Source organism: Abramis brama (assembly GCF_963993115.1).
Source record: "Abramis brama genome assembly, chromosome: 23".
NCBI lineage: Eukaryota > Metazoa > Chordata > Actinopteri > Cypriniformes > Leuciscidae > Abramis > Abramis brama.
Window position 1 is genome coordinate 4,241,500 of NC_139985.1, and position 18,579 is coordinate 4,260,078.

The window sequence follows — 18,579 nt, forward strand, 5'->3', positions numbered from 1 at the left end:
CCTCCAGTGTTTGGCAGCACTCGCTGTGTTTGCCTTCAATGTCACTTTAACTAATCTCGCTGAATCAGTCTGAGAATGCTATTGGTTGGTAATTTCCTTTCAATTGGCCCGAGCTGCCAATAAACCGAGTGGTTAAATTGAGATATTTGATTCCAGGCTAGTCTATAAAATGTGACCCGCCATCAAGCCATTTGACAAGTTCTGCTCAGTTAATGAATAAATATCACTCCTTTAGGACTTTAGTGTATTCACTCTGATGAAGAAATTACCTTTTCATAATATTTGATGTCGTATTCTAATATAACTCCATTGGGCTGAGCTGGTTCGTGCCAGAACAGAATGACACTGTTCTGACTGGCATTTTCTTGCCGGACGGCCATCACTTGAGATGGAGCTGTGAAAACAAGGACATGATGGTCCCTTTAGTAAGACAGCAGATTCATTCTACAACAATAATTTTATAGATATGGCAAGCAATACAATTTAAAGTATTAGCACTGCTGGAAAATCCAGGTTTAGTACCAGCTTTAGATGGTTTCTAGCTGTTAATTTAAGCTAGTTTAGTTGATTGATCAGCTAGTCAACTAGCTTATTGGACCTGGTAAGGGCTGGAAGACCACCATTACTAAGCTATTAAAAACTGCTTAGGAGATTAATAAGATAGACTAGCTAGCTGATGAAACAGGGATCAACCTGGTTACGGCTGATAGATCACATTGTCTAAACCAGGGGTGCAAAACTTAAGTTAATCAAGTCCTTCAGGCTTATTTGAAAACTACAGGTTTGTGTGTTGGAGCAGGGCTGGAATTAAACTCTTCTGGGCCGTGGTCTTCCAGGAACTGAGTTTTGCACCCCTGGTTTAGACAATGTGGTCTACTAGCCGTAACCAGGTTGACCCATGTTTCATCAACTAGCTAGTCTAGCTGATCAACTAGCTAAGTTTTGAACCCATGGTCTTAACTGTTTGAAGGAGGCCATTTACAGTCAATATAGCTATTTCAAACTATTGTAGGTGTTTGAACAGCTAGACTACTAACTGGTGGGACAAAGTTCACCCTGGTTAGGGCTGGAAAACCACCTTGACTAAGCACTTAAAAATTGAACATTTAGAGTCATTAGCTGGTTCAGACTAGACTAGCTATCTGATGGAGCACAACTGGCAGACCACCTTGACCAGGCCTATTCAAAACTGGTCATTTATGGTCATTAGTTGGTTCAAACAAATGTAGGTGCTTGATCAGTTAAATTAGTAGCTGGTTTGGTCAAGATCAACATGGTTAGGGCTGGTAGATCACCTTGACTAAGCCTATACAAACTGGTCATTCATGGTTATTAGCTAGTTCAAGCTAATTGAGATGGTTGCTTAGTTAAATTACTAGTTGGCTTGGCTGTGATCAACATGGTTAGGACTGATAGACTATATTGTCTAAACTGTTTACAACTAGTCAGTTATGGCCATTAGCTGGTTCAAACTAGTTTAGGTGGTTGATCAGTTGGTGGAGCCACTTTTGCTAAGGTTGACCATGTTTGGTCGACTAGCTATAACCCCTTAGGCTAGTAAGACCTGGATTTTAAGAATTATGTGACATTGTTAACATTAGTTAATGCACTGTGAATGAACTAACAATGAACAACTGTAATTTTATTAACTAACAGGAACAAATATTAATACATACTGTAACAAATGTATTGCTCATTGTTAGTTCATGTTAGTTAATACATTAACTAATGTTAACTAATGGACCTTATTGTAAAGTGTTACCTGAATAATGAATGCAATCATTACAAACATTAATGACCCAACAGTGTCTCCTACCTGCCTGGTTTGTGGTGATATTGACCATCACAGACTGTGGCAGTTCGTTGCTCAGGTGTGTGACTCCATTTAGCGCGACAATACGGAAGGTGTAGTTAGCGTGAGCGGCGAGATTCAGCACCGTCACCCATGGTTCTGTAAGTCCCGTCTGCTGTGGGATGAAGCGCACCGTGGCCGCTCCAGTCCGGGCCACCACGACCCCATTCAAGAGTCCTCCTCCCCCAGCCGTCCCACCAACAGCTCCATTGGTGTCTGCAACACCCCCATTGACGTTCCCCACCCCATTACTTCCACCCGCACCCACCCGACAGTCCTCACACTGCGTCCCGTCTTTGTCACACCTCTGGCAAAGGACATCATAGATGACATCACTGCGGCCCCCTGCGTCCAGAGGTGAACCCCACTCCAGATTGACCGAGGTGCCGTTCACAGATGAGATGATGTTTACTGGAGCAGACGGAGGTCCTGCGGGGAGGGGGAAGTTAGACACTTCTTAATTATAGGTTAATTAGTGAGGTTCAGGGAATTGGCGGTTATCAGGCTAGCCGATCAAAAGAGAATGATTGAATTTGCACTTCAGTAACCACACGACCCTGGTTCAACAAGTAATCTTGTCTTACGATTTTTACACTCATTAAAAGTTTAGAACAAGTTACATTTTTGTCCCCAGAATGTATTTGGACACTTAGGGCACAACTTAAAAATATACTATAGTAATTAAATTAGATTAATCTAAAAATAATGATGATGATAATCATCAATGTTTTAAAGAAAGATAGCACAAGCTCACTTTTCAAGCAAAACATATGATATAAATATTTAGTTTTACAATTAAATATAATAAAATAACAAAATAACAAAATTAATTGATATAAAATAAGATTTAAAAAAAAAATGTATTAAGCTTGCTACTCAAGCTGATCAAATGATTGATATATTAAAAAATATTTATACAATAAAAACATTTATAAATTATAAAATAAAAGGAAATGAGGAGAAAAGACATCATACATCCACTAAAAATGACCAAAACACCAGCTGATTATAAGTAATCGACTTATAAGTTAGTGAAGAGGAATGATCCTGCAGCATTGAAATATCACTTAATTTGATCATTTATATCTTACGCATTGACATTCACACATTTGAATGCGTTTTCAAATAGTTTTCTGGGCCATTGTATCTAAAAAATGTATTCAAATTTTTTGGTTTGATGATATGTAAACATGAAGACTCACTTGTACAGGGAGAAGCCGGTGGATCCGTAGAGGACCGATAGAAGTTGGCATCACACGGGCAGGATAGAGCCGCTCGTGTCTCGGAGTGACTGTGGAGAGGACATTTCCCACATTGCTGATCTCCCGCCACTGGCTTGTAGAAACCCACCTCACATGCTAACAGAAAATACAAACACAATCCACAAACTGATTCTTTGCCGCTTAGATGTACATTAAACAGTTTAAAAGTCATGAAATCAAAGTGAACTATTTAGTTTCTTAATATATGTTCAACTGTCTTATTTTGTGCATGATTCATTAGTACATTTTCCAACAATATGATAAAATAAAGTCTTACATGCTTTCTCATTGAATATCCTGTTTTCTCAGAGACACATGAGTAAAATGGGTTGCAAATGCCGACTTTGAATATTATTCGAACAAGTTGTGAACAAGAAGTGCGAAACTGTCACTCTCAAGTGTAGCGGTTCAGAGTTTGCAAAAAGAATGTTCAAGTAAGGACAACAAGTACATGGGTGAGGAATCTGAGCTTTAGGGGGGAAAAAAGAATTGAGAATTAACATAGAGCGATAGCAAGATCTTTATCTCCACCGACAGAAACCCCAGGGAGTCCAAAAAGTATTCCTTCTTGCAGTATTTATCCTTGTCTGTTTTCTCTTTTGGTTTGAGCCGATTAATCCTTCCCTCCCTTGATGTTTTTTTGAAAAGCTCCTGAGTTGAAAAGCAGGTCACGATAAACATACGCTCATCGAGTACGGTGACGTCTGTGCTTTGAAGTTTTTGACAGACTACCCCTGGCAACACAATCAGAAGCGTGCATTCAACATACACACCGACAGATATCAGGTAATCATGATGAACTTTTGGTGACCTTTTCTGTTTGGGCAGAAATCTCACTTTTAAGACTCTTTCTACTTAGTAAGTCTCTTTTCAAACCTGATAAGAGTAAAAAAAAAAAAAAAAACCCCAAGAGGGGTGAGGAGATAGAGACTCCAGTGCTCTTTATCCAGTGGTGTTTACACACACTACATTAGGGCTGCGGTGTTCTTCTGGTTTTTGCACACTGTTTGGTCTGTCAGCACCTGTCAGCGCAGCTCTCATTGCAGCCGCATTTGCATTACAATGAATTTTAATGAATATCTACAGCCATTGTTTGCTGACCTTGATTTTTACTCTGAGTGTAGATAGTTAAATAAATATGGTTGAAAAGAATATCCACCGAGCTGTTTTTCATGCAAGGTGTGACTGTGCAAGGTGCTGTAATTCAACAAGGTGATTCAAGCATCGGCACAAATGAAATGTTTTTATTTACCAGAGTGTAACCTCATACACTCAACTAATTTATCATGAATGGGCGTCTTTTCATGGTAACTGTTGCAAACCAAGTTGGAGTAATTCCACATTTCAGAAATAAAAGTTAAACATGATTATCATAAGATTGATAGAGATGTATAATATAATATAATATAATATAATATAATATAATATAATATAATATAATATAATATAATATAATATAATATATAATATATTATAATATATAATATAATATAATATAATATAATATAATATAATATAATATAATATAATATAATATAAGAAAACTTGTTAATAGTTGGAGTGCTTTATCTTTAAAAATATATTATTTTAAATTAAGTACAAAATATAATTAACAAAAATATAATATAATTGTCAGGTTTCGTACAAACGAAGCAGGCAAGATGGTAAGTTTGATATTTTAATAACAGACTGGATCGGACACAGCATGAAAGGTGAGTAAACAGGAAGTAGATAATTGGATGAAGCTTAACTGAATGATAACAAAGTCTCTCTTTCTCTTGCAGATGCAGATGATGAAGATTCACTGAAGATGGACTGAAGATGGACTGAAGATGGACTGAAGATGGACTGGGAACGGTAGGTATGCAGGTAGGTAATGAAGAGAGTCTGTGTGTCATGGAATGATGTGTATAGACGAGACCAGACAAGGTGTGAAGGGAGAGTGCTGAATATATAGGGCTTGCTAATTTCCAAAAGTAGTGTTAATGGCTCAAATATTTGACCTTATGACCTTAATAGCTCAACTAAAAGGAAGATCCGATCATTATATACAGTGCTCAACCTCATAGCTTTCTGGAATACAAAAGCAGCGACATTAGTGTAAAAAAACCCCCAAAAAAACCTGTTATTATAAGAGAGTCATTCTGAGTATACTGCAATGCTCACGAAAATACACACGGAAACACTCTTCACACTCACAAACACCTTCAGAACTCTTATGGGAGCCGAACAACAGCTGCTAATGAGCAGGGAGGATTGTCTGAGTGATGTATGATTCTGTCAGTGAAATCATAACTGGAAATGGGGCACTTCATCACAACTCCTCCAAACACACATGCTCTCCACTGAAGGGGTTACTGATAGCTCAGGCTCCGGACACATCCCGCACGCTCACGTTAGTGTGTCATTCGCCCGCTACGCGCCGTCCTGCTCTAGATTTGGACCAGCCACACATACAGTACAGCAGCGTACCATTTTGAAGGTGTATGAAGGCCTGTACTGTTAATGTAATGACTGTTTCCCGTGAGAGTCATGAAAACACAACAGATGTTCCCATTCAGCCTCTAATATACAATGCAAGCATTTCTGATTTGTTGTTTAAACATGACATAATGGTTAAATGCCTAAATGGCCTAACAAAAGTGCACTGTTGCATTCAAGTCATGTCGGAAAGATCGGATTTATGATTTGAACGCACATGAATACCCCGGCCCCACGAAGTAAATAAATACGAGTGGGAAGCTCTGGATTTTCTTTAAAGGGTTAGTTCATCCAAAAATGGTTCCAAACCTGTATGAGTTTCTTTCTTGTGTTAAATAAGAAACATGACAAACACAAAATATGATAGCATTGTAATATAACGATGTAACGATAAAGTAACGATAAAGTTTACAGTGGCTTCATAAAACACACCTGATGCATATTCTTTATTCTTAATTTTCTAGAAGTATAAAAACTTGCTGTATTTTTGTGTACTTAATTAAGAGAAGGTACACCGCCATCTAGTCTCAGCCTACCATATGGCACATACAATTGGAAACACTTCAGGAGTTTCAAAGTCATCATCTGATTGGTTGAATTGTACGGGATTTCCGGGAGACGTGTGTGTCTCGTTCTTAAACGTCTGCCTGGAAACAAAGATGCCATGACGTCAAACCCCCTCATGGAAGAAGCAAGCCGTTGTGTTTACGAATGTGACACTGAGCAAAAGTATTTGAAAGTATGTGAAGTATGTTAAGTTAGACTCTTTAAAATACATTCAAGAGTTTTACACATCGGTCTGTTATTGTAGGAACATCAACGTTACATTTTCACGCCCCTAAACATGACGTGGAACAAAACGAACTGTGATTGGTTGCTTTACATGTCACTCAGACGGGCTCTGGGAGGTCCTTGGCCAATCAAAGCTGCTATGGAAAGCTGGCTACGCAAGACTATACGCCATCTTGCTTCAAATAAAGTGACTTGAATGCACCTGACATCGAAAACACGACTTCCCTACTCAAAATTACAAACTTCACTTGAACACACCATTATTTTAGGCCCAATGATTCCATTATTATGTTAGTCAAAGTTTCTTGCACCAAAAATATAGTTTCTGATCCTATTTTGACAAATTAAACCAACTGTTTCTGCTACTGTACCTTAAGACTTATCTAAAGGACCTCTGTTATGATTGGATAACTAAATACTGAATAGGCGTAAACATATAAAAATGAGCGGTCATATGTGAATGGGTTAATGACTAATGTCAATACAGTGACCACCCACTTCTTCAAATGTTTTTCTCATTCTTTTTCTCCTTAGAGAAGGCATACTAAAATAAATGACTATATGTCTATAAACACAGATTATAATTGTAAATGTATTGTATCTCATTCCTTCCTAAAAAATTGCACTTTGCTTAGCTGTCAACACCCTTAACATTCATTACAGTAAGTGTTATATGTCCCTATCAGACAGATTTGATAAAATCACAAAATAAAATTCAAGTAAATAGTGTTACTGATAAACATTATCACTTAAAAGTTTGTTTATAAAACTCTCATGCTCATCAAGGCTGCATTTATTTGATCAAAAATAAACTCTAAAATTGTGAAATATAGATATTGTTTTTTATTTGAATATATTTTAAAACGTAATTTATTCCTGTGATGGCAAAGCTGAATTTTCAGCATCATTACTCCAGTCTTCAGTGTCACATGATCCTTCAGTAACATCTGTTATGATTATCAATGTTGTGCTACATAACAGCATTTATTTAAAATACAAACCTTTTGTAACATTATAAATGTCTTTACTGTCACTTTTGATCAATTTAATGCATCCTTGCTAAATAAAACTGTTTTAATAAAACTGTAACATCTTACTGACCCCAAACTTTCATATTCAAATATTCATGCAAGCACATCATTTAATTTATTTAAAAAAGTTCAGCACAAATCTAATTCATTGCATCTCATATCTAAGGCGAGAAATATTCCTCTGAGGCACATCAGCTCATGCTCAGCTCAAGAACTGCCTAAATTTTATCATTAAAAATAAATTTTACTATGAAGGCGATGTTTGAAATACCTTTTTAGCTTAGTTTCCTTCTGGGTGGACTCAGGGAGGAAGCTTTGCATTGATACACACTCTCTTTCAGTTATCAAAAGGCGAAGATTTTCCACAGGTTGACCCCAGTATTGTTTCTTTCAAATCATAAAGAAAAAGCTTCTGCAATTTTTTTTCACGACAGCACTTTTGGGGGTGACATTAATCAAGGTTAGTGACATTTGGAGCCGGCCAATCCATCCCGAGGCAAAACTCCCAGCAGCAGCAGCGATACCGAGCATGACTGGCACGTCCAGATCCCGAAGCCGCACGGCCACGATAACACCTAATGCTGACTGGCCCTCAAACCACATGGGAATGAGTCTCAAGATCGAACAACCAGAGGGTACAAATAAATAAAGAAATAAATAGGGACGGATAAGGAGAGGAGAAGATGAATTGCTCGCAAGCGTTTGGGCCTTCAAGCTTTGGCTCTGACTATCAAAATGCCAATTCATGCATGAAATTCAAGCTGAACCAAGAGGACAATAACAGCGAACACAGACATGACCTTTTGATAGCCATTAAATAGACAGGTCTTTGATTTCAAACAGCGTGGATCATATTTTGCATTACAATACAAGGATTTACCTGCATTAGACTTACTCTTCAGTCATAATAGGCTTTGCTAAATGTTACTCACTGCCTCCTCTGTAGATTTAAAGGAACAGTGCATACAAAAATTAACATTTTGTCATCCATTATCCGACCACATATTATTTTCTTTCCTCCTTCTGTGGAAAAAACAAACAAATTAGATGTTAGGAAAAATAACAGAGTTGCTTTTTCCCCCCACAAACAACAAAAGTAAATAATGATTTACACTGCAGAAAAAGTATTTTAAAAAGCAGTCCAAATGACTTGAATCAAATATGAATTGAATCTGTGCTTGTGTTTAATTAAAAATGGCATCATTATATACTGTAGGTCATGCCAGGTTTGATATATGATTGGTTCTCACATGTCATGTGACCAATCATGATGTTGCAAGTTTGAAAACTACAATAGTATCTCAATGACACTAAACAACACTGATTACATTTCATTGTGAACAAGTACTGCTGCTATCTGCTATGCTGCTGCACATTAGACATTAAAATATTGACTATCAGTGAATAACGTCCGTGTGATACGTCTTTTTTGAGCTTGACAATGTAAATCACCAGCACTTTCATGGAAAACAGCTGATCGGACATCCTGCATAACATCACCTTTTGTGTTTCACAGATTAAAAAAAGGAAATAATATGGGGTTGGGACAATATAGGGCTAAATGAGGAAAAAAAAAACTTTCACTGAACTAATCCTTTAATTGCTCCCAAGGCTAAAAGAAGATGAAGCGGATGAGTTATAAAGCCAACAAACTCAACCCCCCTATGCACAAAATAACCATATACCTTTGACACACAAGCATATCTTAATTTGTGAAAATGGCTTGCGTTGGTCTGAAGAAAGCAGCCTAATTTGAAACCGGCCATGTGTAAAAATGTCTGTTTATCCCAGAGGGAGGATTTTAATGGATATATAAGAGGGCCGTAAGGAGTTAATTGTTTGTGGCTCGCAATCTGATATTAACCACACAGTGTGGCTATAAGAACAGGGCAGGGGTGACTAGTATCTAGTTTACTCTCAAATACTTGCATTAATATACATATAGATATATGTGTGTGTGGGTCTGTTTGGACGTGCATCCAATTTTGCTTCTGTTTTCTATTTTGGCCCTTAATCTTATTGTCTGTAGTTGTGGTTAGACTGTGTCCTCCAAAGATCTCATCTTAAACTTTCCAAGCGCAGGAGGGTAATTGCTATCAGATCAATTTACTCAAGAAAAGTGGTGCCTGTTTCTAAGTGCTTGATAGATGGAGACCAACTTGTCTAAATTGGGGGCGACCTTGAAGAGTCATTAACAGTAGAAGGAGAAACGCGGCCGGTGACTTTATTGACTTGGAGAATCCTAGTGATTGCGCAGATAGGCTCGGCTGCCCCTTGATATGGATAAAGAAACGAATAAATGATTAAACAGAATTCAAATGATTAGTTATAACTTCCTTTAAAAAGTATTTCTGCCGCTTTAACGTCCTTTCTGCGAGATGAGCTAAAAGTCTACACTGAAAGTCGAAACTGATTACTGGAGTGTATGTTTTACTAGAAAATTGTTTTTCAGTCTACTTCAATAATTCGTGTTTAATTTCATGCTGGTTCTTTGTGATTATTGGCAAAATTATCTAGCAACATCTGATGGAAAATTGTTCCAGAGTTCACCCAAAAATGAAGATTCTGTCATCATTTACTCACCCTCAAGTTGATCCAAACCTCTATGAATGTATTTAAGCTGTTGAACATTAAGGAAGATATCCTGAAGAATGTTGGTATCCAAACTGAGTTCCACAGTATTTTTTTCTATACTATGGGAGTCAATGGGGACCAGCAACTGTTTGGTCACCAACATTCTTCAAAATATTGTCCTTTATGTTCAACAGAAGAACTTCATAGAGGTTTAGAACAACTTAAGGGTGAGTAAATGATGACAATTTTCATTTTTGGGAGAACTAACCCTTTTTCAGTGTAGTTAAAGGCATGCTTTGTTGGATACTAGTTTTGACTGGTCAAGCTGGGTTATCAGGGAAAAAAAAAATCCATCTTATCTACATAGCTTGTGCCAGTAACCCATAGATATAAACACTAGATGTCGCCTTGGGGTTCTAAGCATGCGTCAAAACCGCCGCCATCTTGGAACAGGGGTCTTGTCATAGGAAGTAGCTAGGTAACGCTGCTATCTCCGCCTGTACTTCGAATTCATGGATGATACCGGACTTTTGTGCTGCGTATGGATTGTTCACACAAACAAAATCTAAACCAGACAGCAAGGGATTACCTTTACTCTGTGGATGGTAGTAGTCAAGTTGTTTTTTTATAAGTTCAGTGTACATTTCTCTGCTTGGAGGAAGAAAATGAACTGTGATTCTCGCACAGAAAATGAACTGTGAATGTGCTGTACTCTTTAGATATTATTTGAAATAACCCTTGTGTTTAAAATGTACAATATGCAGGAGTTGATCCTCAATACCCACTTTTGGCTGTGTTGTGCTGTGTTGTTCCAAACTTTAGATTTTTTTACCGATTGTACTCAAACCTTTTAATGAAAAAAAAAAAACCAGTGTGGCGCTTGTAACCTGTAAGTACAGTCCTAGTAGCCTATGCTTGTCCTCTCCCTGTCAATCTTCAAACAGTACATCCATGATTATTATACATAGAATTCCATAAATCTTATGTATGTGTGCGTTTTGCACAAGGATACAGTGGGCTCAAGGGCTTGTTTCTTTCTTGCAAACTGGGGATGGAGGTGTGGAAGGACACTGGAATTTGTGAAAATGTCAACTGTTTAAAGCCTTTCTTTAAAGTGAATTTCGTTTTGTATAAATTGTATCTTAATTTTAATCAATTTTTCATCAACCAATTGCCTGGATTTAATAAATAAGAAGCAAATATAACAGACAAAAAAATCATGGAGGCGCCCGCATGGTCACTTGCATTGCACGTGAACTGGAGCGCATCTCATCCTAACTTAACGAAACTCAGTGTATGCCTGACACAGACATGAGAAATACATCAAATACACAAAGCTTGAAATGTCTTTAAACAAAATAATTCAAAACGAAAAGAAAAAGTTCTCTGATTATGTAATTCATTATGTGCATTTCTCTCTATAGGTGCGTTCACTACGGAGATGGCGATCGTCAACTTCATCTTTGCAGTCGACACTGTCAGAAAACACTAGTTTAAAATCAATGCACGCGTCACCGGATTTACAAATGCACATCTTGCTTGTTGCACGCACACATAGGCTATTATGTCGAAATAACGAGATATTAGGCCTATGTTGAAATAACATTATTATTAATAATACATCTTTTAAAATATTTGATTGAATGCTGAATGTTGCGCTTGTTCAATTTAATAAAATTAAAACTTTAATTGTGATCATTAAAATAATTTAATATTAAATATTTAGTGGCCAAGTTTTGCTCATTTATATATATATATATATATATATATAAGTTATATATATATATAAGTATATATATATAAGTATATATAAGTTATATTATATATATATATATATATATATAAATATATATATATATACATTATATTTGGAAAAAGAAGTAAATTATCTTAATATCAAAACCTTACATTTTCTCTGGACTCAATGATAAATACATGTCTGACCGTTGGAACGAACCAAAAAAACTAGAAAATCGCATTCATGACGATTTATGGTGATTTTATTTCAGTTAGACCTTTACCTACATTGACGCTGATACATTAAAGAGGAGGGGCTCCCCTGTTCCAAGATGGCGGCTCTATTGACGCATTCATTCCAATGAACTGCCGTATACAAGGCGACATCTAGTGTATATATCTATGCCAGTAACCCTGCTGAAAACTAAACCAGCCTAAGGTGGTTTGCTGGATTTATCTGATTTTAGCTAGTCTAACTGATCTCCCAGTCTGGCTGGTATTCAGCTTCAACTTGTCAACCATCCTGACTAGCTCAGAAGTGCTCCAAACCCCTTTAAAACCATTAAATCAGACCAATTAAGACCGGCAACCGCTTTTTTATTATTATTAGTGAACAGACACGGATTGCAACCAGTTAAACTAGTCCAAACTTAAAAAGTTTAAAAAAAGATAGTCACCAGCCAGTAATATTTAGTTACGCCGTTGAAACTCTTGCTAACGAGAAGCATCTACACGTTTGACAGTCGACTCCCAGCGGGAAAGCCCTGGATCTCGGACCAGTGCTTCTGTCCAGTGGCTACATCACACACTTGCTGTTGCGTAAAGCTAATGAAGTCGTTTAATCTACCTGAACGCTCCCACAGGGGCGTCCCACTTTAATTATGTTCTTAAACGTCTCTCACATGCACTAATAGGCAGAAATGAAACATGGCACCACGTTAACAAATCCTGCCGGAGGAAGGGACCTGAGAACAGATATTAAAAACTTGGCTGGCATTAATTTTAGCCACTACGGATGTGCGTAAGCTATGTAGCAAAGCGAGTCCATGATTACATGCAGCCCCAGTCGGCACAGAGCGTAAAGACCATTTATCTCCATTTCTGGTGCAATAGGCTAAGCAAAACTAGTCGGTTGATTTAAACTGCCTTTATCATATCTTCCCATGATATTAGGCTACTTATCATTTATTTGTTGGACAAAGTCCAAAAGAGTAAGACCACTAATGAAAATACTTCTATTTTGCACACAAAAAAATATTTTCTATGTTGTCATTTTTCAATCCCAGTCTATATTCAATATATGTAAAAAATTGCCAGGGAAATGGACTTGAGGAAACCTACTAGATATGAGACACAAAAAAAGATAAACACTAAAAAGAAAGTAAAGCAAAAACAAAGTACATAAATAATGATGATATATTATAGAAATGTTGAAGTATTTATTTATTATTCTTCAAATCAGTATAATGGTGTTGTACTGTTATAGATAGATAGATAGATAGATAGATAGATAGATAGATAGATAGATAGATAGATAGATAGATAGATAGATAGATAGATAGATAGATAGATAGATAGATAGATAGATAGATAGATAGATAGATAGATAGATATTTTTTTAACAATACAACAACAAAAATATTTTTTTAACAATAGGCAAGTACACAACAGATGTAAAACGTCTATGTTTTCACATTAAGATTCTGGTGGCTAAAAGTTCATTGTTCAACAGGTGTTCATGTTGCTATTGTGCAATAATCTGCGTACGGCAACAATCCAACAGTGCTTTTCTTTGGAAATAGTGTGCAGCCACATCAAATGAGACAAACGACTCTGTTAATGAGCATTAAATGGCTGCTAATTGTTTGATTGAATTGCTGTCACCTATCTAAGCGTGTCTAATTGAAGAGTGCGGAGCGAGGCATTTACAGTGCCGCTGACAAAAAGGAGCCATCTAAATGAAGAAATGTTTTGTGCACGCCAATTACCAGAGAAAAGTCGAGCGTGCTTTTTTTGTTCTTTAGTCTTACACAGACTTGATCTGTCTTATGAAGTTGCTGTGATGCAGCGGCTTTGTGGATTTTTATCACACAGCCCGTTTGTTGCATGAGAACAATGGCAATGCAAATAGCCTGATAAGACATTCAGTTTCCGGTGCAAACTGGGAGGCAGCTGTGTATTTTCACATCCTCCAAATGAAATTAACTTTGAGAAAGAGCATGCAAGAAAGAAAATCACAATCTAAAAATCTGATTATGTAATGGGTTTAATAATTTCCCCATATTATCAACACCGCACTGTCATTCACGTCCTTCCAGTGTTATTAAATGTGCAGACACATGCATTTGAATCTAGACCCACATAATTATAATACAAAATATGGATGCCAGTTGCATAAAATAAATGAACGTAGCTTTTGTGTGTCCGATTGTAATTACACAGGCTGTTTTTCACTATTTCTGATGCAAGTGCCAATATTGATGGTTTGGGGGGAGGGGTGGGGGTGTATTTTGAGTGACACGGTCCAGCTCCGTCTTGCTGAGATAAAATTCATTCCTTTTCTTGGGACAAAGCCCCTTTCCCCAACACTATTCCTCCGTCCGCCTGTCTGCATGGTGGTCTGACAGATTAAACGGCATCACCACAATGGCATAGTTGCGTGCAGGGCTTTAATATTGTCCACTGGAGCCCCCCGTTTCCTCATTTAATCCCTGTGTAATATGTTGGCCAGAAAACCCTCATGCTGTACACAATGCACGCCCAGCTAAGACACAAAAAAAGGCTAATTAGTCGCCCACCCTACCACTCCGCCCCCTCTCGCAAATCCTCATTCTTTCCATTTACAGGCGCAGTATCTGCTTTTGTTATCAGGGCCACCAATGTGCTGTTGGCTGCAATTGTTTCGCTTTATTTGACATGCAGTGTGGCTCAAATAAAACAATAAATTACTGCTAGAATGTGGGATTTTAACGATGATCCAGCAGACATACAGCACTCATCGGGAGACTGTGAAGGTATGAACATTCCAGGTTCAGTACAAGTTAAGATCTTCTGTCAACAAAGAAAAAAACTTGTTTAACGTAATGCACTTACAAAGGAAGTATAAGTAGTGTAATGCAATCCATAAAAAAATACTCAATGTTTATTGACCAGAACCAGGTAACTTTTGCATTACACATGCAAGAATAGAAAGAGACAGTTGAGTTGTTATTAGATAAGATGTTCATCCATATAAAACTACAGTCCCCTAAACTTACGTTAGACATTAGACATTAGACATAAACAACTTAGACATTCTACTGACTATAAGTAACTTTGCAACTACATGTCAACTTATTCTACTAACCCGAACACTAACAGTCTACTGATACTCTAATGAGAGTTAGTTGACACGTAGTTGTTTTCTGGTTTTCTCAGGTTCTGTCATTTCAGGTTCATCCTCAGCATAATATAAACCGACTGTTCAGCACTGACATGAGTGCTCTTTCCTTATTTTAGTGTTGTGACAACAAATCTTCCTGCTAATACATATGGCTTATTATACTGCATACACACAGATGGTGTCCTCAACTCCTTAAATGTGTAAACAGACTTAAAAAAACAAACAAAAAACAAATTAATATCATTCCCTACCTTCAGAAAATGCACAGACACGAGTCATGAGAAGTGTGCTGATATCTTGACTTTTTGTAAAAAATCTCATAGATTTGCATCTAAACAGCTGTGCCACACAGTATGCAATGCAATATTTTAGTGCAAATACCAGCTGGATCATTCTGTGTCACCTCAACCACAGGCCCCCGGCTAAAAAATGTATAATGTTTTCTGGTAAAAAACAAAACATCAATGAATAAAAACATGCATGCTATAGATTAATATTACTGTTATCCACTGGAGGTCAACATGTCAATTCTTACTTTTCATATGGGGGGAATAGGGGGGAATACATGGCAGCATTATTATATTATTTTTTAAGTCTATAAGTCTAATCGGTTATACTTCGATAGTCCACTTTAGACATTTTACTTTGCAACTACATGTCTACTAACTCTCATTAATTTCCAACTACATGTCAACTAATTCTCATTAGAGTATAAGTAGACTATTAGTGTTCGGGTTAGTAGAATAAATTGCCATGTACTTGGAAAGTTACTTATAGTAAGTAGAATATCTGTAGGGGAGCATAAAAATAAAGTGTTGGCAGATATTAAGCAGAAAATCTACTAATACTCTAATGAGAGTTAGTTAACATGCAGTTGCAAAGTCACTTATAGTCCATAGAACGTCTAAAGTGGACCATCAAAATAAAGAGTTATCGTAAAATCTGTTTACTTTAGCAATACTTGTTGCATTATAAGCCAGCGGCCACTTTTTACATGTTTGTCCCCAAAGTTTGCATGTCTGTAACTAAATAATTTCCCCCTACTGATATCTGACTCCAAATCTCAGGTAAAACTCAGGTTGCAACTCCTCTACAGTGGATTACCTATTTACTTACAGTACAGGAAAAATTCATCCATGGCAATTAATATTGTGACTTTCATCACTATTTATGTTTGTCTTTCTTTAGAAAAAAAACATAACAAAATCAAAAACTTTAGCTGAGGAAGTTTCAGAAGATTGAACACTTCTTCTTATTCGCTAACCACCCACAATCCATTTTCACCAATAAATGTGTGCAAACCCAGTTCGTCACATCTCTCAAATCGCATCATATTTTTGTCAGGTGTCTTCAAGTCAGAGAGAAACAAACACACAGCTGGAGGAATATAAAGTGTCTATGAGACAAGAATGAATCTGTCTGCTTAGTGAATTAAAACATTTGATTGGCTGCTTTCAGGCTTATGATCTAATGTAAGATTATTAAAACTCTACACCTCATTCTTTCCTTTTCGTTCGATTGTACGCTGTCAGAAAATAAATATCATTATCTAAGAGTGACAGACTAAAGCATTCTGAAATCCCCTTACCGGTCGCCAGCGGGCTGCTGATGTGTCGAGGCTAACAATCACAAGCACACGCTAGATTCTTCGGAGGAGTTTATAATTATAATCTGTGAGAGCATGAAAAGTGGAAATTGATGGCTGGGATTGTGAAAAGATGGCCTCTTCAACAATGTACAGTAGCTTTTGACTGGCTTTGAAATCAGCTAATGTCAGAAAGTGTTACAAAGTCAGATTCGTAAGCTTTTTTACAGACGAACAAAAGACTTCAATAAACAACTCTGAACTCTGAGCCCTTCAGAATAAAGAATTCTTCGTCTTGGACAATGTAAGGCATTCTTGTAAAGCTTAGCTTTGTGCCCTCGCAATTTTTGCATCGTATTGTTAATGTTAGACAAGGCAGTGTATATCAAAAGACGTTTATGAAGGATGCCTCCGTCATTAAACTGGATTGTTGCTTCGAAAAGTGGTCGTCCGTTACATTCATTCTTACTTAGAATCTGCTGAATGAATATTCATATTGCAACATCCAAAACACAATTTTAGTGTGAAATGTATAGCTTCAACCAACAATGAATACCCAATTCCACACACTTTTACACTCACTCTGATTTGACCCCAGACGCAGTGCATGCTGGGTAACTAACAGAGCCACAATATATCACAATGCTTTGGGTAAGTGGCAACAGAGTCTAAAGTTGTAATACAATTCTTTTGCAAACACTGCATTATTCTCTCAGGACATAAAAAAAAAGAAAGAAAATATATTATGTACACAGTACGATTCAAAAGTTTGCTATCAATACATTTTTTTAAAATAAATTAATACTTTTATTCAGCAAGGATGCATTAAATTGATCAAAAGTGACAGTAAAGACATCTTTAATGTCTTTCTATTTCTTTTGAACTTTCTATTCATCAAAGAATCCAGAATTTTTTTTTATCACCGTTTCAACAAAAACGATTAAGCAGCAAAAACTGTTTTCATTTCAACATTATTAATAAGAAATGTTTCTTGAGCAGCAATATTAGAATGATGAAGGATCATGTGACTGTGAAGACTGCAGTAATGATGCTGAAAATTCAGCTTTGATCACAGAAATAAATTATATTTACAATATATTAAAATAGAAAACAGTTATTTAAAGTGGTAATAATATTTTCACAATATTACTGTTTTTACTGTACATTTGACCTTAGTGAACAGATTTCAAGTTCTTTCAAAAGCAGTAAAAAATCTTACCGACCCAAAACCTTTGTACGGTAATATTTCCATTACAAATTATATCAGCACAACATTGAGTAAAAAGTTTCAGCTCAAAGCAAGAAAATGTGAAAATCCATCTGTACAAAAGAGTTTGCATGACCAAATCACAATTTTACTGCAAAATCTGAAATATTTCTTGTTTATTTTACATCATACCATTTCATGGTTATCCATTTTCCACATTTCCACATTTTAAAATCCCTAATTTTCAATATGACCTCAGACCTTTAGAGCCCACTGTATTTCTGATTGTTAATCCCGGTACAGCGTCATCATGCCCTTCCAAACACAATTGTTTTGCATGGACGGCTGTTTACAAGCGCTCATGAATAAGTTAGCCCACAGCGGCAGCTGAACATGTGGGGAAGACACTCTCCCTTGAATCTAAGTAGGTTAAATCAAGTTGCCAAATGGAGTGGATTTGACAAGGCTCCCTGCTATCCCGATAGCATGAACTATCTCATCTCCTCTGAAATAGATATTTTCCCTACATTTTCACGCTGGCCTGGAAGGCCCACTGGAAAACCCAAAACAGAGCTGACGTGAGTGAGACGTGAAGCTAGTGCTCTGTTTTGATCGGCACTTAAAATGCTAGTAGGAGCCCATCGCTTGGATCTCGGTCAAAGGAAACGGGAATCCT

The 18,579-nt window shown here is 36.9% G+C and overlaps 1 protein-coding gene across 2 annotated transcripts in view; it reads right to left on the bottom strand.

The window, feature by feature from the left end:
• epha8 (eph receptor A8) overlaps positions 1-18,579 on the bottom strand; it is a 76,725-nt gene that overhangs the window by 13,138 nt on the left and 45,008 nt on the right. For both annotated transcript variants that reach the window (XM_084101855.1, XM_084101856.1), the window contains exons 4-6: positions 3,055-3,210; positions 1,817-2,281; positions 270-394 (exon numbers count right to left, since the gene is read on the bottom strand). In XM_084101855.1, coding sequence (XP_083957981.1) covers positions 270-394; positions 1,817-2,281; positions 3,055-3,210 — 746 coding nt within the window. The remainder of the gene's footprint in view (positions 1-269; positions 395-1,816; positions 2,282-3,054; positions 3,211-18,579) is intronic.